Here is a 27,376-nt window from a genome sequence, read left to right as displayed (position 1 = left end):
CAAGCAGGGGGAACGGAGAGGGACAAGCAGACTCCACACTGAGCTTGGAGCCCAATGCAGGGCTTGATCTTAGGATCCTGAGATCATGACCTGAGCTGAAATCGAGAGTAGGACGCTTAACCGACTGAGCCACCCAGGCGCCCCGGGAATTTGCTTTAGAAATAGGAAAGAAAAAATGATTATTCCTTCCTTTCCTGGTGCAAGTTCAAACTTCAGGTCACACGAATCCAGGATTAGATCCCAGCTTTGCTTGGACAAGCTGTGTAAAGAGGAGCATATTACTTCAATCTCTCTAAGCCTCCTTTTCTTCCTCTGTACATGAGGATAACAATGATTATTTCTTATCCTTGAAAGAAATGATGTAGAACATACATCTGGAGCAAACTATATTAACCAAAACAGTATTAGATGCCACCTAGTGCATATTTACATGTGTTTAAAATAGTCATTTGTAAACAGTAAGAATGAACACTCACTACACTCTGGTAAGCGTTGGTTTACTCCCGCTCCTACAAGTCTTTGTGATCTGACAATTCAGTAGCCCACAGGATAGAACATGTCTCTGTTCCCAGTCACCTTGCCTGTCCTCTTTCTGCCCTGAGTAGACTTTGTGACCACCACTCCCACTTGGCTCTTAGGAATGCTGAATAATTGAGAAAAGAGTCACAGCTATGAATCTTTCAGCTACGAAGGTAGCTTGAAACCTCACTCAAATGTGTCCTTGATAACAATAGTCCACGTAAGAGCAGGGATAGGGCCACCCTCACGAGGGTTGATAACCACAGCCATGCTGTCACAACAGTGGAAACTCGTTTATTGGGACATCACCAGGAACAGGTGCTACGGGCACACAGGTGTCCTCAGACAACATACGGAAAACAGAATTTTGAAAAGAAACTCAGTCCTGAATCAAAGAGGGAATTTGGAGCTGTTTTCCGCCTTCAGTGGCCTGGCATACCTCGGACCCCTTTCCAAATGATCATAAACAACAGAAAAGGCTTCCCAGTCTATGAAATCAAGAGACTGCAAAGTGGAATTTCCAGCAATCTGTGACTTCGAAATTGAGAATTTACTTTGGATCACCTCCAGCTGTTGATCAACTCTGGGGATTCCAATTCATTTTACCCATTCTTCTCGACAACAAAATATCAGACTGTTTTTGTTGAACCAAGTTAGTTGAGACCTGGGTACTTGGTCAGGTCTTAGATTAGAGACATTTAACTGAAGAGACAATTTATCAACTTCCAAAGAAGATTCACAGATTCTAAAAACAGCCCCACCGACTTTGAGCAATGACTTTGAGGATGAATGGGATACTGTGTGACATGCTCTGAAAGAAACACTACCTATTTCAAGTCATAAATTCTAGAATGCTTATTAAAAATCAATTTCAACACGTTATGGCTGTGCTTATCAAGGACATGAAAAGCATTCATTCACAAGACTGAGCTAGTATATGTCAATTACACCTCAATTAAAAAAAACACACACACACACACACAAACAAAAGACTGAGCTACATGATACAAGATCAAAGACAGCTTTGCCAGAGCTCAGGCAGCTCTTGCATACTTCTTAGATCACTATACCGCACAGAGTTACAAGACAGTTGGCACTAAGCTGGTCACTAAAAAGCAACCAGACTAATAGTTTTCTAAGCATTAAATTTTTTTTTTCAAATAATTTCAAACAAGTCTGTTCTCTAGAAGCGTTGGATGTTAGTGAACTCAATCTATGAATAAGAAAAAATTGGAATGGAAATCAGCACATACCTGGAATCCTATTAAGTGTCACCCAGAAATGTTCATCGGGGCTGTAAGTATCTTTTGACCAGTGTAGTAGATCAATGGCCCTTTTGTCATGGAGGACAAAGTTGACAAACTCTCTGGTAAGGGCCACATAGGCAGTGCCAAAGTAGATGGTCAGCTGATGTGGAGGTGAGGTTTTCAAAATATTAGTATTTTTCACAAAGGAGCCATCTTTGCCTATATGCTCCCGGTGGACGAATTTAGTCCGCTTGATTGCGTGAGCTGGAGGCAGCACCCCTGGGGTAATGTTTTTCCCTTTAAAGCCTTTCAGATACCGAATTATCTCCTTGTTGGTTTTCAGGGGGAAGTCTTGCCCGCACGTGTTGATGGCGTACTTCCACGGCACCTTGGACGCCGCGAGGTCTTTTAGGCAGTTCAGGTCAGCCTGGAGCCTGGAGATCCCCCCATAGACCACTGGCTCCATCTTGGAAGCAACAAAAGCATTTGGGAAGCAGCTTAGTAACTGCCACACAGATTCCTTAAACTCAGCTGTGGCTTTCTCATCCACGTGAACGCAGTAGACATTTTGGGGCATATAGATAGCCCTGAAGAGCCTTTCAAAAGTATCAAAGTCCTTATGGATGACCATGACATAAGCCAAAGGAAAAGCAGCTTCTTCTTCCGACAGGGGGCTGGTGATGTAGTGATTTTGGATCAGGTAGTCCTTACACGGGACACTCCCCAAAGGTGATGGCAAGGTCTTTCCCCACAAAAAAGTGGACTTATCTTCTAAGGCGTTATCACAGGCATGTATTCTAAAATACCTGTGACTGGAGCTATTCAGCGTCCCGAAATTCTTTGGCAGGTGTAACGGGCTATTATAAAATATCACAAAAATAACCCCACTGAACACAGTGAAAGCAAAAAAGCAGTACCTCCAAAAGTTCATTATTTTCACTTCCTTGGGGAAGGAATCTCTCTCCAGGGATTGAGAAATGACCAGTCCCTTAACCCGCAAGTGTGAAGAGGTTGAACCGCCTGTCTTCCCAGTCTTGAATTTCGGCAAGCTTCTCCAGAGGGCTTGAGTCCTTCAATCCTCATTTATTGTCCGCTCCAGCGTGGCGTCCATCCTCTGTGGCGCGGGCCGGACGAGAGATGCTGCCCTAGCTCGCACCGCTCTTCTCGGACCCCGGGTGCTGAATCCCGAGCAGCCTGCAGCGCGGCGCTCAGCCCAGCCCCGCTTCCGGGAAACCCTCCTCATATGCATACGAAATGCAAGTGGCGGATCTTAGCAAATTACGTTCTGGAAAGGACTGACGGGTCCTTTTCACTGGGGCTGAGTTTCCCTCGCCTCACCCCGCCCCCCTTCCTTCCCATCAACTTGGATTTGATCTCCCGGCTCTTCTGCAGCTCTCTCCTCCTCGCCTTTTAGAGTAAGTGCTTCTACTTTTTCTGCTTCGCCCCAGCAAGCTGCCAGCCCGCCTTGCAAACCACAACATTTAGGACTTCTGCCCCTCGGCTTTATTCGTCTTCCCGTTTCTCTGCCCCTCTTTTGCATTTCAGTGTTATTTCTACCTCTGGGCACACAGACACAGAGAAGAAAAAAAAAATGCACTTGTAATGGGCGTAGGTAAAAGATTATCAACGGCCAAAGAGTCTGTGGCGAGCTGGGTTAAATCCGTTTCCAGTGGTGTTACATAGCATATACATGTTTGTGTAGGCTATGTATGGGAAGAGAGGAAAAAAGAATTACACTCTTGGGGCATGGGATGAGGGCAGAAGGAACCTAGCAGTGACTTGTAACATTAAAGGGTCGGTGTGGATGACATAAATGAAAGAAACACACTTTCGTTTGCACGCGAGAGGGAAAGGTGATAGTCATTGCTCCCAGAAAGTTGGTTCCCATTTTCACACAGAGCTTTAGATATCTTGAACTCCTGACATGGCAGTATCTACAATATGTGGAGTCACTTGCCACTGGTCTTTGGAAAAGTCTGACATCTTCCGATCTGAGGTCATTTCATACAAATCAAAGAAGTCTCTTTCCCACCCAGCCCCCTCTCTCCCACTTCCTTACTCTGAAGAAAGAACAAAGGCTTCAGGGCTGCTGCAAAATTCCTGGAAGTACCAGTCAGTGTAATTCAGGGGAGGCAGGACTGGACGCCCAGCAGGTCTGGTCACATTACAGAGCGGTCGTCATAGCTCACCTGTGCAGGTGCCTGGAGCACTCAGCAAATGTGGAGTGCGCTGTAGACTTAGGAGGGTGGTAAGGATGCTTCTGGGGGAAAGTAACTCGTCCAGCTAAAAAAAAAAATCAATTGTGGCAGCCACAGTGGTAGCTAAAAGTGGCCTGCCCCCCTCTCAGCCTGCAGTCACCCAACCTTCCTACCTGTCTGGGCACCGTGTGGCCATTGGAGCAGTTGTCTCCGTTAGGAAAGTGTTTGGTGTATAACGCGGCAATCTCCCTGCCCCCCTTCCTATCCCACACCCCCCTTAGCTTACTATAATCCACGGAGCTAATGAATGACAACAGTGGCCTGGAGGTGACGGGTATTGATTTGGAAACAGACTCAAAGATCATCTAATACGACCCTTTATTTTACAGATGAGGAAATGGAAGGCAAGAAGAATATTTTTTTTCCAAAGTCATTCAGCTGGACTGAAGCCAGAAACCTTCACTCTGCAGCTCCCTTGTCCAGATACTGAAGCCGGTCTATTTGGCTTCAAATCGCCTCTGGTCAGTGACCAGCTGAGAGACCAGGCTGAAGTTACTTAACCTCTCTTAGCCCCAGTTCTTCCTCTGTGAGATGGAAAAATCACAGCGGTTCCCATTTCTCGCGGTTGTGAAGAACAGTAAATGAGATGACTCTTGTTGAGGGTTTGGGTATACGATCACGTGTTCAATACGCATTACCAGTTACTGTTGTCATTTCTCTTTTGAAAAATATCCAACATTTCTTACCGTGTGAATGAACTGATATTTTGACTTCTGTTCTTAGTAATGGAAAAGAGAAACATTTCCACTGGGTTGATTTATTCCCACTGAACACGAGGGGAGGTTAAATCCCATTCTTTTTCTTCCCCATCGCTAGCCCCCTTTGGCCCAGACAAAAAGTAGAAATACGGCTATGGGAAGGGAGGAACTGAATTGTCCGTTTGGATGCCTTCACTTCCCTTCATTCTAGTTAGAGCCACACCCTTTTCTGAAAAATACATCCTTGGTCAGACTTGTGGAGAGCAGGAGGGAAAGAGCCAAAGGGGGGAGGGGAGGCACGGGGCTCTCATCACAGATTCTGTGGGTTCTTCCTTCTTTTTGCCTTGAGCCTTGGCCCCACAAGAGGGAGCCCCGCTGGAATGCCCATCCAAAGCAAACCCAACAAATCTTTAATCATGATTTAGTCAAAGCAGATTGCAAATGGGGTGGGGAGTGGTGTGAGGTGATTTACAGTTCAAAACACCAGTATCCCAGAAACCCTTCTATAGTCTGTCCCGCCTTATTTACAGTGCTTTGGATGAACAACCTAACTTGAAAATGGGATGCCTGCTAAGCACTTAGCCCAGCGGGTAGGTTTGTTTTGCTTAGTATCTGGGGCAACTGAACAGGCATTTTCTTCTAGCAAATCACTGGGCGGGCTAAGCTATCAACTTCCAACCAGTACGTTATTTCTGCTCTGTTCACTCTAGCTGGCTTCACAAACTGAACACTGTCGTCATGTGGACATTTTGTATCACACTCCCTGCCTCTCTCTGTCCCAGGATAATCTTGAACATCACCAACAAGGAGACAGCACCCGGACAGCGGCTAACTGTGCATAATCCCCTCAGCTCAACATGGAAGCAAAAGGCGAGGCTCTGGGGGGCTTTCTGAGAACACTGTGGGATCTTTTTTCCCTCACAGGCCCGTAGTTCTCATGAACATTCTAGGAGTTCTGTGTCCACCGCAACTGGGCCGCGAGAGGTAACCGCGAATGCTGGTGCGGTGGTCACAGGGGCAGGGGAGGAATCCGAGCCTGACTCCTTCCCACATGCTCATAGTTCTCCTTGACCTCAGATCGCTCCTCCCAGTTTAATTATCGCTACAGAATCAAGGTGATGCTTTTTGATGGGCCCCCTCAACTCTGCCAAGGGTACACCATTGGCTGTCAGTCTGACAACCCGAAAGACTTTGGCTGCACGGGAGATCCAGAAAGTAAACAAGATCTCCCAGCAACCAAAACAACGATCACAACGCCGCGGACTGGACTCACACACTGGAACGTACAGAGGACCGTAAATGAAAAAAGGAAGTGAAGCTGGTGGAGGAAGGGAAAGACAGGGCTAGTAAGTTCACGAGTGGCAGCGAACACTTGGCCAAGGTGTCATGGATACCTTGAGGGTGAGGGGAGGGTGGGGACTGCAGCGAAGAGCCTGGGTCCCACCTAAAGCAAGCAGCAGCTCCAGCTCAGCGCCAGCTATTAATGCCATGCTGGTCATAGGGCCAGTGCTGCCAACTCTTCAGATATTTTAAGAGAAGTGAGAAAGCTGAATTTTATATATATATATATATATAAATCCCAAACTCTTTAAATGTTACCAAGTCACTAACACATTTTGTAAGACACAAGTGCATGCATGCATATGCACCCCCAAAGACTGCATTTGGCCCTAAAGATGCCAGTTTATCATCTTTGCTTTAAGCATTAAAGGTCATGTACTTTGAATCCCCCTTGAGACTTAGCCTCTGGACTCTTTGTTTAGACACAATCGTAACAAACTGACTCGGAACTGAACAGATAAGAAGTCACAGATTAAAAGAGGGACGTAGCACTGGGGAACGGGGCACCCTCGTCAAGAGGTGGCAGACAGAGGATGAAGTAGGTTCCAGAAAAACTCCAGGAGCAGAGCAGTGCACGATCATTCAATAAAAGAATGGCTGGCATTCATACAGCTCGGTGACTATTTTATTACTGTCGATCAGGACCTCCAGTATTTGTAAATTATCAAATAAGTTAATGTCACCATGCAAGGGCTTGACAACCGTAAAGATCACTGCAAACATTGGGCAAACCAGACTTTCTTTGAAAACAAGCAGAGTACTAACATCTAGCAAATAGAAATATAAATGTATTTCTATATCTTATGCATACATGCTGCAGATGCTATTTAAAAAGTCATTTGTGGGGGCACCTGGGTGGCTCAGTGGGTTAAGCGTCTGCCTTCGGCTCAGGTCATGATCACAGGATCCTGGGATCGAGCCCCGCATCGGTCTCCCTGCTCAGCGGGGAGTCTGCTTCTCCCTCTCCCTCTGTCACTCCCTCTGCTTGAGCTTTCTCTCTCTCTCTCTCAAATAAATAAAATCTTAAAAAAAAAAAAAGTCTTTTGTGAAATATGTTTATTCAGAATCTTTTTTTAATAAATCTTTTTCTACACAAAAGGGGAGGCTTTTGGTTAATAAACTCACAATTATGACAAAAATTTTTCCCTGAAAATATTAGGCAATTATGTTGACCACATGATCCTCTATCAGGCATCAGCATTTCTTTTATAAAGGGCCACGTAGTAAATATTTTAGGCTTGTGGGACTTTTGGTCTCTGATGCAACCACTGAGTGCTGTTACCACAGCATGAAAGTAGCCATAACCATATTGCCTGTGTCTTGCTAAATCTTAATTTATGGATACTGACAGCTCAAGTTCATGTAATTTCCATGACACCAAATCGTCTTCTTTTGATTTTTTTCCCCAACCATTTATTTTTTATTTTTTTATTTTTTTTAAAGATTTTATTTATTTATTTGAGAGAGAGAGAATGAGAGAGAGCACATGAGAGGGGGGAGGGTCAGAGGGAGAAGCAGACCCCCCACCCAGCAGGGAGCCCGATGCGGGACTCGATGCCGGGACTCCAGGATCATGACCTGAGCCGAAGGCAGTCGCTTAACCAACTGAGCCACCCAGGCGCCCTTCCCCAACCATTTAAAAATGTAAAGTCACTCTTAGTTTGTGGACAGTACAGGAACGGGCCAGATTTAGCCCAGGGGCTGTCTGTAGTTTGCTGATCTCTGTTCTAGATTGCAATCGTGATCCTCCAGGCCCACATTTTGCAGTATTGGAGTCTTTGCCATCACCTAGAATTTCTGTATCTTTGCAGATAAAGGAATGTGAAATGAGGGCAAATAGTGATGTTGGTCATCCTTAGACCCGCATGGAGGCCCCTACACACACCGTCTGGGCTGGAGTGCAGGGCACTGGATTATATGCCTCAGTGTCCTTCTTTTTCTAGAAAAGGGAGGTGCTAAGAAGACTGACCTCATAGGGTTTTAAAGAGACTTATTTATTTATTTATCTATTTTAAGATTTTATTTATTTATTTGATAGAGAGAGAGAGTGCGCGTGCACAAGCAGGGGGAGCGGCAGAGGGAGTAGGAGAAGCCGGCTCCCCACGGAGCAAGGAGCCCAAAGCGGGGCCTCGATGCAGGGCTCCATCCCAGGACCCTGGGATCATGACCTGAGCCAAAGGCAGTTGCTTAACCGACTGAGCCGCCCAGGAGCCCTGGGTTCTAAAGAGATTTAAATAGGTCGGGACATAAAAAGAGCTTAGAACGATGCCTTGCACCGAAGAATGACTCAACACATCTTCAGGCATCTCTCTGATGGCAAACTTGGCTCACCTAGGAAACTACCTGCCCCATCTGCCTTCCTAGCTACGTTTAGTGAAGCAGAACAGCTGTGCTTGAGAGGTCATTCTGCCACCTAAAAGATCCCGAAGGATAGGCAGGAGCTCTCAAGGCCACTGTTATCATGGGTGGCATTGGCCCCTTCTGCCCTGTCCCCCTGCCTCAGGGTGGGGCAACTACTCTTCATTCCCAACTGCAGCCCCTTCAGACTCTTTTTTCAAACCACATCCAAATGGTTACCTCTTCAGAGTGCCAGCCTGCTGGTGGACCCCACAAAAAGGTTATAATAGAGACAAATACAACCCCATAAAAAGGTTATGATAGAGACAAATACACAGCACAGTGGGGAAGACTGAGGCTTTGGAGCAGGGTTTCAACAAGGCTCTGCTGGGGGGAGGTGTGGCTGGGTCGTCCAGTCGGTTAAGCAACAGACTCTTGGTTTCGGCTCAGGTCATGATCTCAGGGTCGTGAAATCGAGCCCGGCATCGGGCTCCACGCTCAGTGTGGAATCTGCTTGTGATTCTCTCTCCCTCTGCCCCTTCCACTTGTGCTCTCTCTCTAAAATACATAAATAAATCTTAAAAAAAAAAAAAAAATCGAAGGCTCTACTGTTTCCTACATGACCCTGAAAAAGTCTCTTGGGATCACTTTACCTTAGTTTCCCAATTTTTAAAAAAGGAGTAGTCTATCCAAGTGGTGGAAAGTAAATCTGGCTAAGAAGGCTTCTTCTGCATTTTCTCCACCTGCTATGCCACACAGCACAACCTCATTCTTCTGGGGTCCCACTCCTTTTCCTATTTCCCTAGAAGTAGTATTCTTCGGGTAGCAAAGTTCTCTCCCTTCTGGGGTGAACTGCCCAGATTTAATTCTAATTGCCCACACAAAAACAAAAGTAAAAACCAAACACAAAGCACAAACAAAAATTTTTATCTTTGGTTATATTCTGTTAACTTTCAAGAACAGAATAGGTGACTGTCTTTCTATGCAACTTTTCTAAATGTCTCCTTTGAGAAAAAAAAGATTGCAGATTCATGAAGAGAACTTGCATGTCCAAGATCTGTCCAGATCTGGGATAGTCTTCTGCCACCTTTCTGACACCAACTACCTCCAAACTCCTCCATCTCCGTATTTTTGATCATCGAACTGATATTGCAAGGGGATGGTATTTCTATTAAGAGACAGTATTTTTTTTTTAATTTGGCAGTTTCATTTATTAAATAAACCATAAACCTTTTACCAACAGATAGCATTACTCAGCAAGGCGATGGCTAATTTACAATCATTAATTGTACTGGAAGAGGGCTTGAAGCAAGCATCTCCACTTTTTTTTTTTTTAAGATATATTCACTGGGGTACTTAGGTGGCTCAGTCAGTTGAGCATTCCACTCTTCGGTTTTGGCTCAGGTCATGATCCTAGGGTCATGGGATTGAGCCCTGTGTCGGGATCTGCACTCAGCAGGGTGTCTGTTGGAGATTCTAAGAGACAGTATTTTATCATTCAGCAGCTGCCAGAGAACTGTATCTTGAAGATACTCCTTATCTTTTGAACATTTTCAAATAAGTGGAAGCAAAACCGTCTTAAAATAGAGATAAGCAGTGGCTCCCTCCAACTTCTACTTTTAATAGCCCTATTAAATTCTTGACTCGTGTTCAGTTTATTCAATCCACTCTCCTACTAACATCTTTCCCACAGAACCTGTCATTAACTTGAGTTTAGACAGTTTATTAGGGCAAAGGGCTTGGATCAATCCCAAAAAGCAGACACTTCTTCTTTCCTAGACGTTAAAATGCTGGAACAAATTTTTCTCCAAGATATGTCCCGTGTTTGCACTTCATTGAAGATCTTTGCATTTGATTTCTCCCACTGGTTAAAGTGGTTTTAGATTCAGATTTTATGTGTACCGATTTATCCTTTTAAACGACTTCCTTAAACTCTATCCTCTCTCCTCAAAAACAATGGAAAAATTGTTATAAATAGAGTAGGCTTGGCCCCAGTCCGCTTTGGTTAGGGCCCTCGTGACTGATAGTGCAGTTTCAATCACTACCCTTCAACCAGTCTTCAGTATGATGAACCTGCATAACTGAGTGGTTTGATTAAACCTGTTTCCAGTTTATTGATCAGTGCTGTTCTATGGAACATAAATATCTTGATCCTGAGATGACCTGGGCATTGGGAAGTGAGTAGGAATGTGCTGGGGCAGCGCTTAGGGTAACCATCTATCCAGTTTGCCCAAGATGGAGAAATTTCTGGGGAATGTAGGATTTTCAGTGTTAAAACTGGGAAAGTCCTGGGCACACCAGGATGAATTGGTAACCCTAGACACCAGCAGTCCTACCCACTCACAGCTGAGAGGTATTTACTTAGAGTATTCAGTAACTGATCAGTGTGTGGGGCATCTGGGTGGTTCAGTCGGTTAAGCCTCTGACTTTTGATTTCAGCTCAGGTCATGATCTCAAGGATGTGAGATCAAGGCCCCCCACCCTGCCCCGTGCTGGGCGTGGAGCCTGATTAAGATTCTCTTCCCCTCTGCCCCTCCTCTCCCTCCCTCTCTCTCTCTCTCAAAAAAAAAAGAAAAGAAAAGAAAGGTTAAAAAAAAAAAATACCAGGGGCACCTGGGTGGCTCAGTTAGTGAAGCATCTGACTCTTGATTTCAGCTCAGGTCATGATCTCAGGGTCATGAGATCAAGCCCCGCATTGGGCTCCTCACTCAGTGGGGCTCCGTGCTCAGTGGGGAGTCTGCTGGAGATTCTCTCTCTCCCTCTCCCTCTGCTCCTCCCCTGCTCGCATGCACACGGGCACTCATGCTCTCTCTCTCTCTTTAAAATAAATAAATCTATATAAAAATGGCAGTTTTACTCCCCAAATGTTCACAATTAAGTTCTGATCTTTTAAATCTGGCTGAAAAGAAAGATTATAGGGAATCAATATCATCCATCTATTCTCTGAAAACATGGCACTGACGTAGATACGGGATCAATATATTTTGGGGAAAACCTGACACTCATGGTTTTGTCCAGAAACATCTCAAGAAAGAATGTCAAATACTCTGCAGGTCGGAGGATGAGAGAAAGACAGGCTTGTAAACAGCTCTGGCATTGAGAAACCACACTAAGAAATGGTTAGTTAGGAAAGTAACTAATACATCTACTGCTTTGGATGTAATTTTCTAAGATTGCAAATTGTCTACTCTGAGTTTCAGAGAAAAAAAAAAAAATCACCCAAGATCTTAACAAGGTCATTTCCCTAACCAACTGATGAGGCTTTTTTTCCATCAAAGAAGCAGCCTTATGGGGTGCCTGGGTGGCACAGTTGGTTGAATGTTCAACTCTTGGTTCGGCTCAGGTTGTGATCCCAGGGTCTAGGGATTGAGCCCTGCACTGGGCTCCCCACTCAGCTGGGAGTCTGCTTAAGACTCTCTCTGCCCCTCCCCACTGCATGCTCTCTCTCTCTCTCAAATAAATAAATAAATCTTTTTTAAAAAAGCAGCTTTATGAAAACCCAGGGGCCTCTACTGTTGGGCTGTTCTTTTTACTTCTTTGGTGCAGAATAAGGCAGCGGTTTGGTAAACTCAAAGATGGAGACCTCAGATTGAAGCATAGTCTGGCTTGAACCCATACTGCTCCCAAAATAAGCTTGGCATTGGGAAGCATTCCCAAGGTGAGCAAGATGCTTTGGAAAAACTGAAGGAGAGAGACCAGTCCCATTGCTGTTTACCAGGAGCAGAAAGGACTTCAGGAAATGTCCCAGAAAGACTGAACATGGCTAGAAAATGCTGTCTTAAGTTGATCCCTCAGAACGTTGCAAAGTAATCTAGGTTGTGTGTGTGTGTGTGTGTGTGTGTGTGTGTGTGTGTGATGATGGGGGTGGGGGTGGAGGGGATGATGATTTGCAGCTGACTGAGCAGCAGGGCTGAGTGGCATATTAAAAATTATTTCTATTTCGAAAGAACAACACTGGAATTATCACAATCCTGGATTTCAAGATATACTACAAAGCTACAGTAACCAAAACAGTATGGTACTGGCACAAAAATAGACACATAGATCAATGGAACAGAGTAGAGTGTCCAGAAATAAACCCACACTTATATGGTCAATTAATCCATGACTAAGGAGGCAATAATATACAACGGGGGAAAAGGTAGTCTCTACAACAAGTGGTGTTGGGAAAACTGGACAGCTACATGCAGAAGAATGAAATTGGCTTTCTTACACCATATACAAAAATAAACTCAAAATGGATTAAAGACCTATATGTGAGGCCTGAAATGGTAAAATTCCTAGAATAAAACATATTTCTTTGACATCAGCTGTAGAAACATTTTTTCTAGCTATGTCTCTTCAAATGAGAAACAAAAACAAAATTAAATAACTGGGACTACACCAAAATAATTTTGCACAGTGCAGGAAAGCAGCAAAAGACAACCTACTGAAAGGGAGAAGATAATTGCAAATGATATATCTGATAAGGGTTAATATCCAAAGTATACAAAGAACACATAAACTCATCACCAAAAAATCCTATCTGATTAAAAAATGGGCAGAGGACCTGAACAGACATTTTTCCAAAGAAAAAATACAGATGAACAATAGACACATGAAAAGATGCCCAACATCACTCATCATCAGGGAAATGCAAATCAAAACCACAATGAGATATCACCTCAGACCCATCAGAATGGCTAAAATAAAAAACATAAGAAATAACAAGTGTTGGTGAGGATGTGGAGAAAGGGAACCCTCGTGCACTGTCGGTGGGAATGCAAGCTGGTGCAGCCACTGTGGAAAACAGTATGGAGGAGCCTCAAAAAATTAAAAATAGACTTCCATACGATCCAGTAATTCCACACTGGGTATTTACCCAAAGAAAAAAAACCACTAATTTGAAAAGAAAGACATATGCACCCTTATGTTTATTCCAGCATTATTTACAATAACCAAGATACAGACGCAATCCAAGTGTCCATCTATAGATGAATGGATAAAGATGTGTTATATATATACAATGGGATATTACTCAGCCACAAGAAAGAGTGAAATCTTGCCATTTGTGACAATATGGATGGACCTACAGGGTATAAATCTAAGTGAAATAAGTCAGCCAGAGAAAGACAAATACCACAGGATTTCACTCACAAGTGGAATTTAAGGAGAAAAAAAAAAGTACAAAGAAAACAGAGACAAACAAAAACCCAGACTCTTAAATACAGAGAACAAACTGGTGGTTGCCAGAGGGAAGGTTTGGGGGGAAGGGGGAATGTTAATAGATCAAGGGGATTAAGAGTACACTTATCTTGATGAACACTGAGCAATGTATAGAATTGTTAAATCATTATATTGTACACCTGAAACTAATATAACACTGCATGACAATTATACCTGAATAAAAAATTATTTCCTTTTAAATCAATTCAGTAACTATTCTTATCCCACTGGATGCTCACTATGTTGGGCTGCCAAAAATATAAAAGACCCAAAAAGAGATTAGATAGTTCAGTCAGGGTAATATGATAGTCACATTCAAAATGTAGAGAAGATTACAGAATGACATGAAAGAGTTATGACAAAGGTTTACAAAGTGTATAATTGAAAAAAAGAATCAGGGGAAGCTTCCTAAATGAAAGCCATTGAATGCGGTCATATTAAAACCATTATTTAAATGTGAGAGATGGAGGAGAATGGCCCATGTAGAGAGAATGACCTGAAGAAGAAAAATGCCAAAGGCAGGAACACAAGGCACGGTGGTTTTTCTGGGAAAGCAGCAGTGGGAACTGACAATGAGGTGAGAGTTACTAGGAATATGCTGATAGGCAACATGCCACATTGAGATGTCTGTACAGAGTAATTTAATAAGCTGCAGGAACTCCTTAAAGCACTTGGGATTGAGAAGTTATTCTTAGAGCCATGCCTTCATGAGAAAAATATGTCAAGAGTGTTAGAATGGTTTGAAGAGAGAGACCTGGGCTAGAGAGTGCACTTGGACGGGTCTAACGACTTATTAGAGTGGCGTGATGGGCTGGGGTTATAGTGCTAGCGATGGGAACAGGCGGGTGATACTCGCTAGAAACCATCCCAGACAGAATGTACAGAATGTGCTGATTAGATATGGGGTGGAAAGCCATTGGCTAGCAGGAGAGAATGGAGGTGGCAGTCACAGAGATTCTCGAGAAGTGGGTTTGTGGGGAGTAGGGAGGTGGAAGGGGGAGCATGTCAGTGGGAGCCTCAGGAAGAGATAGCCAATAGATAGGCGGAAATGTCTGGGAAGGCCTGGGGGGCACGATGCAGGATTATGATTCATCAGTACCCAAGCAGTGATGAGCTGCAGACATAAATTAGAATCACCAAGGGAGAGAGAACATTAAGAGCCAAAAAAGCAAGCTGAGGAAAGACCCCAGGGGGACGCTTATTGAAAATTCAAATTTCCCTAATTCTGAATTTCTCTGAGAATAGTGACTCTAAAATCAACTATTAACGAAGTCTCAACTCAATAGTCGGTAACCAAGAGTAAGAAAAGAACAAAATTATCCATTTAAATACAAGTTTCTCAAAGAGGGATTATAAAAGCAATGCCCTTTAACACATTTGGCAACATGAGAGCTTTTACTGAATCATAGCTGAAAAAGTTAAAAATAGAACTACCCTATGATCCAGCAATTGCACTGCTAGGTATTTACCCAAAGAATACAAAAATACTAATTCAAAGGGTACATGCACCCCGATGTTTATAGCAGCATAATCTACAATAGCTAAAGTATGGAAATAGCCAAAGTGTCCACTGACGGATGCATGGATAAAGAAGAGGTAGTATCTATATATGATGGAATATTACTCAGCTATAAAAAGAAAAAAAAAATCTTACCATTTGCAATGGCATGGATGGAGTTAGAGTTAAGAGAAATAAGTCAGAGAAAGACAAATACCATATGATTTCATTCATAGGTGGAATTAAGAAACAAAACAAATGAGCAAAGGGAAAAAAAAGAGAGAGAGAGAGGCAAACCAAGAAACAGACTCTTAACTCTAGAGAACAAACAGATGGTTAAGGGAGGGAATGGGGTGGAGGGGGGAGGGATGGGTGAAACAGGTGAAGGGGATTAAGGAGGGCACTTGTGATGAGCACCAGGTGATGTATGGAAGTGTTGAATGACTATATTGCACACCTGAAACTAATATTATACTGTATGTTAACTAACTGGAATTTAAATAAAACTTAAAAAGATAGGGGCGCCTGGGTGGCTCAGTCGTTGGGCGTCTGCCTTCGGCTCAGGTCATGATCCCAGGGTCCTGGGATCGAGCCCCGCATCGGGCTCCCTGCTCGGCGGGAAGCCTGCTTCTCCCTCTTCCACTCCCCCTGCTTGTGTTCCCTCTCTCGCTGTGTCTCTCTCTTCAAATAAATAAATAAAAAATAAAATCTTAAAAAAAAAAGATAATGTACCTCTTCAAGTATGTAACAAATTAAAAATAAATCAATAAATAAAACTAGATAGTCCTCAAGAAAAAAAATTTCCATGACAAAGTATTGTTCAAAGACTACTGGCTTTAGTCTTTGATAATTATCTCTTTGCCGCTCTTACCCTATCTGCCTTTCTAAGTAAAAATGATTTTTATTATTTATTTATTTTATTTGAGTGAGAGAGCGAGAGAGAGCACGAGCCAGTGGGGGAGCGGGGTAGCGGGGGGAGGGACAGAGGGAGAGGGAGAAGCAGAGTCCCTGCTGAGCAAGGAGCCTGACACTCGACTTGATCCCAGGACCCTGGGATCATGACCTGAGCTGAAGGCAGACGCTAACCGACTGAGCGACCCAGGTGCCCCTAAAAATGACTTCTAGAGAAGAATGATTCTATACATTCACTGTCGGGAGGACAGAGAACACTGGATTAGCCCCAAAACAATCTGAATTCATGTTCTGAGTTTGCTGATTACTAGCCGTTCAATAAATTCAAGACGTATTGAGAGAAAGATATGCATCCTACAGGGAGTTTAGGTTGCCAGGTCAGTGTATAAAGGGGAAACAACATACAGTCAAAATTCCTCTGGAGAAATCCCTTGGGAATGTGCCACATTAAGATGACAGGGAGTCTCCATAATTCTAACATGACCGATTTTCCCTTTAATCTTGGTCCAGATGGTGGTTTCTTCTAACAAGCACCAGATGAAGAAGTTGGCTCTAGTTGAGGAGCTATCTTATGAGATATACACAGTATCTTTAACATTAGGGAGCCATGGGAACCAAGGCCCATCATGGGAATAAGCAGAATCCACCTCATGTTCACTCTCCAGACAAACTGGGTAGAATGGAGGGCAGGGTGGGATGGCCAAATTTACACATTGTATGTGCATGCACGCACTCGCATGTGTGTGTGTGTTTGTGTGTATGTGTGAATACAGTTGAGTTTATGCAAGTTAAATGAATGTAAGTTGAGACTCCATTGTATTGAGCATTGCTCATGTACCAGGGATTGTGCTAGGTATAAAGAAAACAAAAATTAGCAGGTGCAGTTTCTACCTTTGAAGCTCAGTCTAGAAGGCCACTGGGAACACAAACACAGCATTCCAAGACTATTAATAGTACAGTATGATACAGGAGAAGTGAGTCCACAGGAGTGGGAATTACGAAAGTCTTTTTAGAGAGTGACTATAAGCTGAATCTTAAAAGAAAGGCATATGTCAGTCAAATGAGGGAGAGGGAGGAAAAGTCCAGAGCGTCCTGTCAGGGGGACTGGCATGAGTCAAGGCAGGGAGGGTGGGAGTGGCACATTTGGGACTCACAAGTCCTCCAGTAGAGCTGGATTACAGTATGGGATGCGGTGTGTAGCAAGAAAAGGTGCTAGAAAGGCTAAGAGTGCCCTGTGCCCAGTGAAGGGCTGGGATGTTATTTTGGAGGTGATGAGGATGCACTGAAGGTCGTCAAGGAGAGAGATGACTGCATGATCAATTTTTATAAAGGTCATCCTGCCACTATGGAGAATGGGTTAAAGCAGGTGAGAATGGAGTCAGAGAAAACACAGTTGACCGTTGAACAATGCAAGGGTTAGGGGTGCCCACCCCTGTGCAGGAGAAAATCCGCATACAGCAGCAGCTGGTGTTGCTGGCTCGTGTCATCCCCGTGGCCGTCCTACGAGGGCCTTGCCCACCTCATCCCAGCTCCAACCCTCACCGTCCTGCTCCCCTGGGACCTTTGCAAGCCCCGCCCCTCCACCTGGCACCTTTTTCTCAAGGGCATGGCTGGCTCGTTCTCATTTAGGAGGAACAGCTCATGTGCTCCTCTCTCCAAGAAGGCTTCCCTGACCCACCCCATTTTGAAGCGGGTCCCTTTCTGGATCAGCCTGTCTTTCCTTCACAGCACTTACCATAATCTCTAATTATCTTATCTGTCTGCTTATTCTTATCTATGTTCCCCATCTAGAACATACACTCCACAAGGCCAGGGGCCTTCTTTGTCTCACTCGCTACGATATCCCCATACCTAGCATGGTACCTAGGTGCTCAATAAATATTTATTAAGTGAATATGCATTTTATAGGTGAAGACAACAAGAAAAATAATAAAAATTAACACTTAAACAGGGGCTGGGCACTAGTCCAGTTCATTTAAGCCTCATATATTTGATATAAATGTTATTATTTTCCCTATCTTATAGATGGCAGGTAACCTGTCCGAGGTCACACAACTTGTAAATGGCAAAGCAGGGATCCAGAGCCGGGCAGTCTGGCTACATGCTTTCAATACCTTTGCTCTATTACTCGAAGCTGGTGCTTTTTTATTAAGTGTCGGGCCACGTGGCTGGGGATGGAGGAACTAGGATTCCAACCTGGGTCTCTCCAAGTCTTGGAATCCAAGCTCCAGGGAAAGCCAGATCCACAGGGATGGGGCAGTGAGAGAGCGAGAGAGTGGGAATCCAGCCTGTGGGGCAGAGCTAAGAGAGGACCGTGTGGGATTCAAGGGCACACAAAGGTGAGGGTGTAGGCTGAGGTCTGAGTGTGCAGGATTTGATGTTCTCGTTGTACCCATTCTCTCCTTCGCTGTGCCTTCTACTTTTGGAGCAAGGCACATTACTCAACTGTTCCGATTCCATCTTCTCGTTGGTAAAATGTGGGTTTAAGTACTGACCGGACAAGATTCTTGTGAAGATTAAACTAAGATAAGGCAGACCCATTGGCAGATGTACAGTAAACAGTCCCCTCGTTTTTCCTGTACCTCCCACTCACAGGAAAAAGCCCAAGTTCCAGGAAAATGGGCTAACTATCCAGATGACATAAGGAACAAGAGAGAACACTCTTGGGTGAGGGTCCAGCCATCTAACTATTCCACAAACTTTTTTTTTTTAAAAAGATTATTTATTTATTTATTTGATAGAGAGAGACACAGCGAGAGAGGGAACACAAGCAGGGGGAGTGGGAGAGGGAGAAGCAGGCTTCCTGCTGAGCAGGGAGCCCGATGCGGAGCTCGATCCCAGGACCCTGGGATCATGACCCGAGCCGAAGGCAGACGCTTAACGACTGAGCCACCCAGGTGCCCCTAACCATTCCACAAACTTAACAAGACCTACAATGAGCCAAGTTTTGTCTTTGGAACACTTGCACTTTTTACAATAATTAAATGAAGAATTCATCAAACTAGGTACATTTTAATCTAAATGTATAACACAAGTCTCCCCTCTCCTTCTAGATGTTTCTTTTTATTCTTACTTCTTGCTAGGTATATGAGGTATTTATCTTTGGACAAGTCACATATTTTAGTCTTCAAGTTTCTCATCTGCAAAATGGGAATGGTAGTCCTTTTATAGGGATCTTATAAGGATTAAAGATTATGTGTAAGTACTTTTGCAAAATAAGTACTCTCCAACCATAACAAAGGAATGTTATTAAAAATGTTTTTATGGGGGTGCCTGGCTGGCTCAGTTGGTAGAGCACGTGACTCTTTTATTTTTATTATTATTTTTTAAAGATTTTATTTATTTATTTAACAGAGAGAGACACAGTGAGAGAGGGAACACAAGCAGGGGGAGTGGGAGATGGAGAAGCAGGCTTCCGGCCAAGCGGGGAGCGCGATGCAGGGCTCGATCCCAGGACCCTTGGATCACGACCTGAGCCGAAGGCAGACGCTTAATGACTGAGCCAACCAGGCGCCCCTATTTTTATTATTTTTAAAAGATTTTATTTATTTATTTTTGAGAGAGAGAGAAAGAGAGAGGGAGAGCACAAGTGGGCTGGGGAGGGACAGAAGGAGAAGCAGACCCCCTGCTGAGCAGTCCTGATGCAGGACTCGATCCCAGGACCCTGGGATCATGACCTGAGCTGAAGGCAGACGCTTAACTGACTGAGCCACACAGGTGCCCTGAGCATGTGACTCTTGATCTCGGGGTTGTGGGTTTGAGCCCCACGTTGGGTGTAGAGCTTACTTAAAAATAAAATCTTAAAAAAATATGTTTTTATGAGGCAGAAGGGATATGCTTCTTGAGATCATGCCACTTCCACAAAACTAATTTAATTAGTATTCTCCAAATTACAATTGCTCAAGGGCTTAAAGTTTTAGATCTCAGCTAAATCTTGCCCTTCTAATACCAGGTGGAGATAATCATTAACACCCTGCCCTCAGGACAAGGAACGATTTTGCTGTGGTCTAAGGAACCACCTTCCACCATAGTCTGCCCCCTTGGGAAAGTGACCGAAGAAAGGCTGGTCAACATTCTTCACCCCTGCGCCCCAGTTTGGTTAGGGATAGGGATCTGGACCAAGCAGGACCAATATGAGGACTCCCCTACACTGTTGCTGGAACTCTCAGGAAAAAGATTTTCTTGTCCCCCAGGAGTGCCAGGGGTCAGAACCACATACCCGGAGCTACTTCTGGCCATTTCTGACACCATGTGGGGAGAACCTGCCTGAATGGGGCCAACACAGAGAGAGAGAGAAGGTCACCAGCTCGTCCCAGTTTGCCAGGACTTTTCTGATGATAGCACTGAGAGTCCCATACCTAGGACCTCCCTTTAGCTCTGGGCAAACAGAAACAGTTTTTCACCTCCTAGAGAGACCACCTGGCAAGAACGAGTCCTGAATATATTGTTTCCACTCTCGATCCAGCTTTATTTGGAGCCTTTTGAGCATCTCATTTCTGTGACCCAGTGGGTTCTGGTGTCTATTTCAGGAACTTTGAGTTGTGTTTCTGCCATTTGCCACTTAAAGAGTCAGAGCACACTCCCAAAGAATGTGCACATATAAATAAAACTCGAAGTTAAAGAAGCAAAATAAATCGAAGTAGGAAACATGCTATTTTTAGATTTGAAAAATGCGGAAATGTGATCATGCAGTCACTTCTGAGGTTGAGATAATTTATTTGAAGTAGGGCTCCGAAAAAAAAAAACGTATACAAAATGGAAAAAGGAAGAGAGGCAAATGAAAACATTCTTATGGAAGAAAAAGCTCATGGCATGAGAAAGGTCAGAGTAATGCTTGAGCAACAATTCAAAAGAACAAACTTACACAGTGAGGGGGGTTAAAAAAAAATAGCTGGGAAAAAAAGTAACAGCTTTGCTTTTCCATTGAAGATGGACAATTTGGTCAGGAATCTACCTGTAAAAAACAAGCCCAACAGCTGTTTCTGCAGATACTGATCAATTTCACAAGATTTAAAGCAAAAATCTAAATGGCCTCTGGCTCTCCACCATGGGGCAGGGAGGCCAAAGACAGAGCTATAGGAATAACCAGAAAAGCTCGAGAACATGGTCTTTGGACTATGGCTAGGAGAACCTGGTGCTCTGTAGTGTCGGTCAGAGAAGTGTTGAAATCTGCGCTCCTGGAGGGTTTCCTCTGGGAATATGGCCAGAAGGGAGAGGTCTAGATAGTCTATCTCTGCAGGAGCCGCACAGAGTGGAATGACAGCCCCCTCTGTCTGGCCTCCCTTCCTGAAGAAGGATGAGAGACTGGGGCCTTTTTCCCCAAGGGACTCTTTCTGGCCTGTTTCGATACCATTTCTAATTCCAGTGCAGAATGGAAAAAGTCGAAGGGTTGAAAACCAAGAGAGAAATCATTTTCTCAATAGAAAGATAACATGGGAAAAAAAAAAAGCCAGTGAAGCTATGTGATTCGGGGCTACCTCTGTGAATATACTTTCCACTGAGTCTCACCAACTTTAAACTATTTTCACTTGGTTTTCTGATGTGATCTCATTAGAGGGAACTAGCCATTTTCGTGGTCCTGTTACTTTGGTGGGTGATTTGGGGAAACTGAGGTGCCCTGGCATGGTCTTTCTAACACAACCACTTTAATTGAGGATGGTAGGGGGAAGAGAGGAAGGAACTTTTGAGGGAGGAAAGGAGCAACACTATCTGTACTTGCACATTTTGCAAAAAAGATGTCAACACTGTACTTGCTGAAGGGCTTTTCCTCTTTTCACCTGACATTGAAAATAGAAGAGCTGGTATCATTCGAAGTTGTCTGGTAGCAAAGAACCAGATTCACACACTAAATCTTAAGTCACAAGGAATACTCAAGCTTAAAACCCGGGAGCTCCTTGAGTGTGTGACTGGATTTTACATTGCCTTTGAAGATGAAGACACCCAACATGGGCTAGAGCGTTTGATGATTTGGTTTTTTTAAAAATAACTTGCAATTCAGGAAGACCCCACCTACAAGCAGGATATCCTTCTGCTTTCTCCCTGAACCAGGATGCCATCCAGCGTCTAAGAAAGGAGTCAAAGCCGCAGGAGATGTCATGCTATCCTGAAAAGCATCCCTTGCAGAATCAGACCTGAGGGATCACTGATTCTGGGCTGTGCTTGCCTTCCTCCCTGGGGGCTGCTCATGGTGGAGCTCTCACCTCTGAAGGAAATGGAATGCATTCGCCAAGGCTAATGGGCAACTGAGAATCCCGACTCACCAACATTGATTTCTACCTTCCTACAAATTCCTGATAGCTGAGTGCCAGGTGTTTATACGGTGCTGGGCAATGTGTCTTCTGCAAGGAAAGGCACAGGTAGAGACAAAGGGGGTCTTCTTACCTGGGCCCTCATTTGGTATTTGGGGAGATTTGAGGTTCCAAGAGGTTATGTGATTTACATGGAGTGATAGGGTCACTCCGAGAGGGCAGAAGCCAGCAAGCGTACCACACCACAAACCTATAGCAAAAATGGTCTCCTCTCCTGGGCTTATCTACATAACCATCTTGGTCTCCCACCTTGTCTATTTGACTATGGCTGGAAAGGAGAAGGAGACTAAGGGGAAGAAAAAGAAAAAGGAGGGAGGTGAAAGATTCTTTTTTCCCTTGGTTTTCTTCTATTGATTTGACATTGAGAAGACTGATCGTCCCCTGTCACAGTAACCACAGACATTTAACACCAGCCCCAATCCACATTTTTCTTCTTTTAAAAAGTGATGATTCAGGCTTTTGTTAAGTTAACGAAATGCCCTCACCTCAAACCATATGTAAGGAACCACATACATAGTACTGACTTTTAATAAATCAAAAGGGAATAGTGAGAATAGAAAGGGACTACATATTTAAATATGAAAATCAGCCTTGATGTACCTAACGCTCCCAAATTATATGCCAATGATGGAACAGCAGACAAGAGGTGAAAAGATGGGGCCAGACAGAGAGGGGAGGTCAGGAGAGCCAAAGCTCACAGTAAGAGCAAACCCTATTCACCAGGCCAGTCGCCCTGGGATTCACAGACCAAACACGGTATTTTCCAGAGAATGTTGGCATGTTTATCGCCCAGCAGGCTCTGCCCTGCAGCCTGAGAGCACCGACCAGTGTTTCCAAGTTGGCAGCCCCCCAAAACCAGAACAATGATTGCTTTTCTCTTGCTATAATAATGCTGTTGAGTTCATCAGAGATCCATTTTGTATTTTTCATTGAGTCCAAAGCATGTGATTTCCTTCAGAAGAAATCCTATCAAGGTTTATGTAGTTTTAAAAATAACTGATCTGGTCCATTGGTAAAGATAGAAATGTTTTGTTGAGAGAAGAAGGAGCTGCTCCTAGAATCTCATTATTGATCTGAAGTAAAATGTTTAAAAAAAAAAACCCAACTCTACACATGTGATATAGTATATGCATGAGTCCAAATATTTCTCAACTCACTGGGTCTTAGGGAGGCAACTATGGTGTAAAGCCTTATGCTTGGTCATTTATTCATTCATTTCATTACTCAATCATTTATCGAATTTATCGACCATTTACTATGTGTTCTAAGCATTGAGGATGCAGCTGTTAACAAGATAGAAAATGACCCCAACATCATGGCGCTAATAATATAGAGAAGGCCAAGAACAAACCCGTGAAAATAAGTAAATATGATTATTCCAAATTTAAAAAAATGATTATTCCAAATTCCTTTGAAAGAAAAACAGGGTGGGCTGGTCAGCTCAGCCTCTGTGAGCTGTAACATCCGGCTGACGAGGAGCCTGTGCAGGTCTGGGGATAGGAAGGAGAATGGCTGAGGCAAGGACCCTGAGGTAAGAGCGAGTCTGACAAATTTGGGGGAAAGCAAGAACACCACCGGGGACCAAGAAAGTAATGCCTATTGTGGTAAAGATTTAATAAGATGAACGCAAAAGAACATGATCGGTTTTAAAGCAATACCACTCAAAGGTATTACTTGACCATGCTAGACCATGATTCTGCATCTGGAAAGGATTAGAGGGAGAACCATGGATTTCACTTTTCAAGTTCTATGTCCACTAAAAAGGAGCAGGCTCTGGAGAAGCCTTTCCAAGTACAGCACGTTGACGTCATGTGAAACACAGAACCACACATACCTGGGATCCTATTGAGCGTCACCCAGAAATGTTCATCAGGGCTGAAAGTGTCTTTGGACCAGTGGAGCAAGTCAACAGCCCGTGGGTCGTGGAGAACAAAGTTGGTGAACTCTCTGGATAGAGCAACATAGGCAGAGCCAAAGTAAATGGTGAGGTTATGGGGAGGAGGTTGTTTCAGCGCTGTGGTTCTGATCACATAGGAAAGCTCTTTGCCCAGGTGCTCCCGGTGGACGTATTTAGTCCGTCCAATAGCGTGAGCTGGGGGCAGCACCCCCGGGGTAATGTTTTTCCCTTTAAAGCCTTTCAGATACCGAACTATCTCCTTGTTGGTTTTCAGGGGGAAGTCTTGCCCACACGTGTTGATGGCGTACTTCCACGGCACCTTGGACGCCACGAGGTCTTTGACGCAGTTCAGGTCAGCCTGGAGCCTGGAGATCCCCCCATAGACAACTGGCTCCATCTTGGAAGCCAGGAAAGCATTTGGGAAGCAGCTCAGTAATTGCTCCACTGAATCTTTAAATTCAACGGTCGCCTTTTCATCCACATGAACACAGTAGACATTCTGAGGCATGTAAATAGCTCTAAAGAGCCTTGCAAAGGTATCGAAATTGTGATGGATGGCCATCATATATGCCAAAGGAAATTCAGCTTCTTCTTTAGATAAAGGGGCCGTGATGTAGTGGCTTTGGGTCAGGTAATCCTTGCAAGAAGACTTCTCGTACATTATCAGTTTGTTTCTCCACAGGAAAGGCGTTTTGCCTCTGACAAAGGATGCGCAAACTTGAGTCAGCATCAAAGTGTCTGAGTTATTCAGCCTCTGGAAGCTTTGCTCTCCCCCAAAACTGAGCACGTAGAACACAATAAAAATGATTACGCAAGAAACAGAAACTATAAAGAGGTAACGCATGGAAGGCATGCCTCACAGAGGAGCAAGATTTCAAAGACGGGCAAGATCTGGAAGTCCTTCCCCAAACTTACTTTTTCCTTTGAGTTCTTAGTTTGGTACATACTCCAGTAATTCCTAACCTGAAGGAGACGCTGGGAATTGATTCCGTTTCATGCCGGGAGTCCAGCTGCTGGCTCCGTCCGTCCCCCGTGCTGATATTAGCAACTGGTCCCGCCTCGTTCTCTGCTTCTCAGAGGCCCTTTGTCCAAAGCCCCGCGGCAGGTTCCCGAAGCCCGGCCTTTTCCCTCCCTCTGCCTCCCTGCCCGCATCTGCTCGCTGTGGCCCCCGATCTCTCCGGCAACTCCTTTCCGCTGCAGGATGAGCTTCTCAGATGTCTTTGAGTTCCCCCGCGTGTTTCCCCCACCCCCCATTCAGGGGATTAGCGCCGTGAAAGCCAAAGTTGAAATAATGTGTTCTGGCAGGCGTGCTGTTTCCTGCTAGTCACCCGCAGGCGGGGGCGCGCCCCCCCTCTGGCTGCTCATGGCAACACCTGGCCCCTCGGCCCTTCCAGTCCAATCCACGGGATGTAATGTGGCCTCCGTGTGCAAATGCTTTCATGAAAAACATGCTCTAATGACAAAAGTGACTGAAGAGACAAGATCTAAAAGAAAAAACAACAGCATACATCCCGGCTCCTTTGTCATGGTTTCGAGCCCTGCCCTACCCTTTACAAAAACAAGAGATTAAGGGACTCCCAGTCCTAGGGGACCTGAAAACGCAGGCTCCCTGGGGCCGTGACTTTGAGATCAGGTGCCAGCCCCTCTCCCCCCCCCCCTTATGGCATCCAGCATCCACGGTGGTGCTTGTCACACGAGCAAGTCCCAAGCTACAACCCCTGATTTACTTAAGGCTTTAAACTTTCCCTGGAAAGAACTTGAATCCTGGCCACAAGTGATGTTCAGATTAGGGGACCTGGGGGGCACTCAGCTCTTAAACACCCAGAGAACATCATCTAATACTCAGAGAAGTACTTTATACCTGCCCAGTCAGGCTTACTGACCACCTAGGAAAAGCACACTGTTTCCCCCTACCTGTAAAGGGTAGTGTTTTGGCTAGAGTATCAAGCTCTTTGGGGCGCCTGGATGGAAAACCAATGTGAGCCCCCACCATTCGGGGCACCGTGCTCCAAGTGATAGACTTTCTGAGCACACTGTATTGTTGGTTTGTTTTTAAGTAAACTCTATGCCCAACACGGGGCTCGAACTCACAACCCCCCGAGATCAAGAGTCGCACGCTCCACTGACGGAGCCAGCCAGGCGCCCCTCTGTATCTTTTCTTTCTGCTAGTTTCCATTGTTCCTATTTTTTGTTCTTCCAACGCGTACCTTATTTTCCTCTCCCCTTCACTAAATCCTCCTCATTCTTTAAGACCTGTCACAAATAAACTCCATGTAGAACCCACCTTCAGATTTTTATGCAAAGTAGAGAAAAGAAAATGTAGCCATTATGTGGGTAAAACAGATAAATCTAATTCTTAGTGTCTTCCACAGAATAAAGCAAAGAAAATGACAGCAAAGTGCGTGATAATGGAAAAGTCAATCCCAAGCTTCTCTTTTTCCAAATTATACCTTTAAGTATTAGGTTATTGTGTATTTTATTTCAAAACAATGGACAGTCATTTGAGTATCTAGTTTGGCAAAGCCTTTTGGCTTAGAATGAATATTAATATATTTGCGGCCTGACAAAGTGTTCAGGGTGCAGATGCATGACTTAATTAGGCCAACAGAGGCTGTTTACTTTATTGTTTCCAACTGGCCATTAACACAGGGGTTCGGATCTACACAGGCTTGGGAACAGACATTATAATGCCATTATATTAAGAAATACACACCAGCTGAATTAGGGGCTATCCTAATGTTTCTGTATTCAATCTATTACTTCCAATGGCATTGTTTATCTGTTGAAAATATAGCTGTTTTCCCTCTCTGCCCTTTTGGTTGTCCTTGGGCCAACTTTCCCCACCCCTAGGTTCTGGTATTTAAAAACAAAAAAACAAAAAAAAAAACAAAACCCACAGGAGAACTTTTTAAGAAACCGCATGTCGAAACAGAAAAAGGCTGTAATTGTTACCTTTCCTTCTTAATAGGCCATAAGAGCTGCTTACCCAGAACAGACACCATGTGTTTTTTTGCTACTGAGACTGACCAGCTTAGCCTTCCCTCCCTCTCCACCTTTGACTGCAGGCAAGGACCAGCCGGGCACCTGTAGGCCTAGCAACTGAGCCTTGTCGCTCACTTTGGAAGCAGTTATTCCCCAGCTAGCCAATTAATCAGG

General features: G+C 44.3%; 1 protein-coding gene and 1 long non-coding RNA gene across 8 annotated transcripts in view; one reads left to right on the top strand and one right to left on the bottom strand.

Moving 5' to 3' along the window:
* Positions 1-27,376, bottom strand: part of GCNT2 (glucosaminyl (N-acetyl) transferase 2 (I blood group)) — an 88,483-nt gene that overhangs the window by 34,655 nt on the left and 26,452 nt on the right. For 3 of the 7 annotated variants that reach the window (XM_078055694.1, XM_036071105.2, XM_036071104.2), the window contains exon 1: positions 1,773-2,752. The exons of 2 other annotated variants lie outside the window; for them this stretch is intronic. In XM_078055694.1, coding sequence (XP_077911820.1) covers positions 1,773-2,697 — 925 coding nt within the window. In that variant the 5' untranslated portion in view covers positions 2,698-2,752. Of the gene's footprint in view, positions 1-1,772; positions 2,753-24,157; positions 25,335-27,376 lie in introns of those variants that run through there. 2 more of the 7 variants (XM_078055696.1, XM_078055693.1) reach the window with 1 other exon arrangement.
* On the top strand, positions 3,062-4,718 carry LOC118522223 (uncharacterized). Its single transcript, XR_004910535.2, has 2 exons — positions 3,062-3,181; positions 4,354-4,718. It is a non-coding gene; the product is annotated as an uncharacterized LOC118522223 (long non-coding RNA).

Source organism: Halichoerus grypus, chromosome 9 (assembly GCF_964656455.1).
Source record: "Halichoerus grypus chromosome 9, mHalGry1.hap1.1, whole genome shotgun sequence".
Lineage (NCBI taxonomy): Eukaryota > Metazoa > Chordata > Mammalia > Carnivora > Phocidae > Halichoerus > Halichoerus grypus.
Note: the sequence above shows the minus strand (reverse complement) of the source record. Positions and strands in the feature narration are given on the sequence as shown.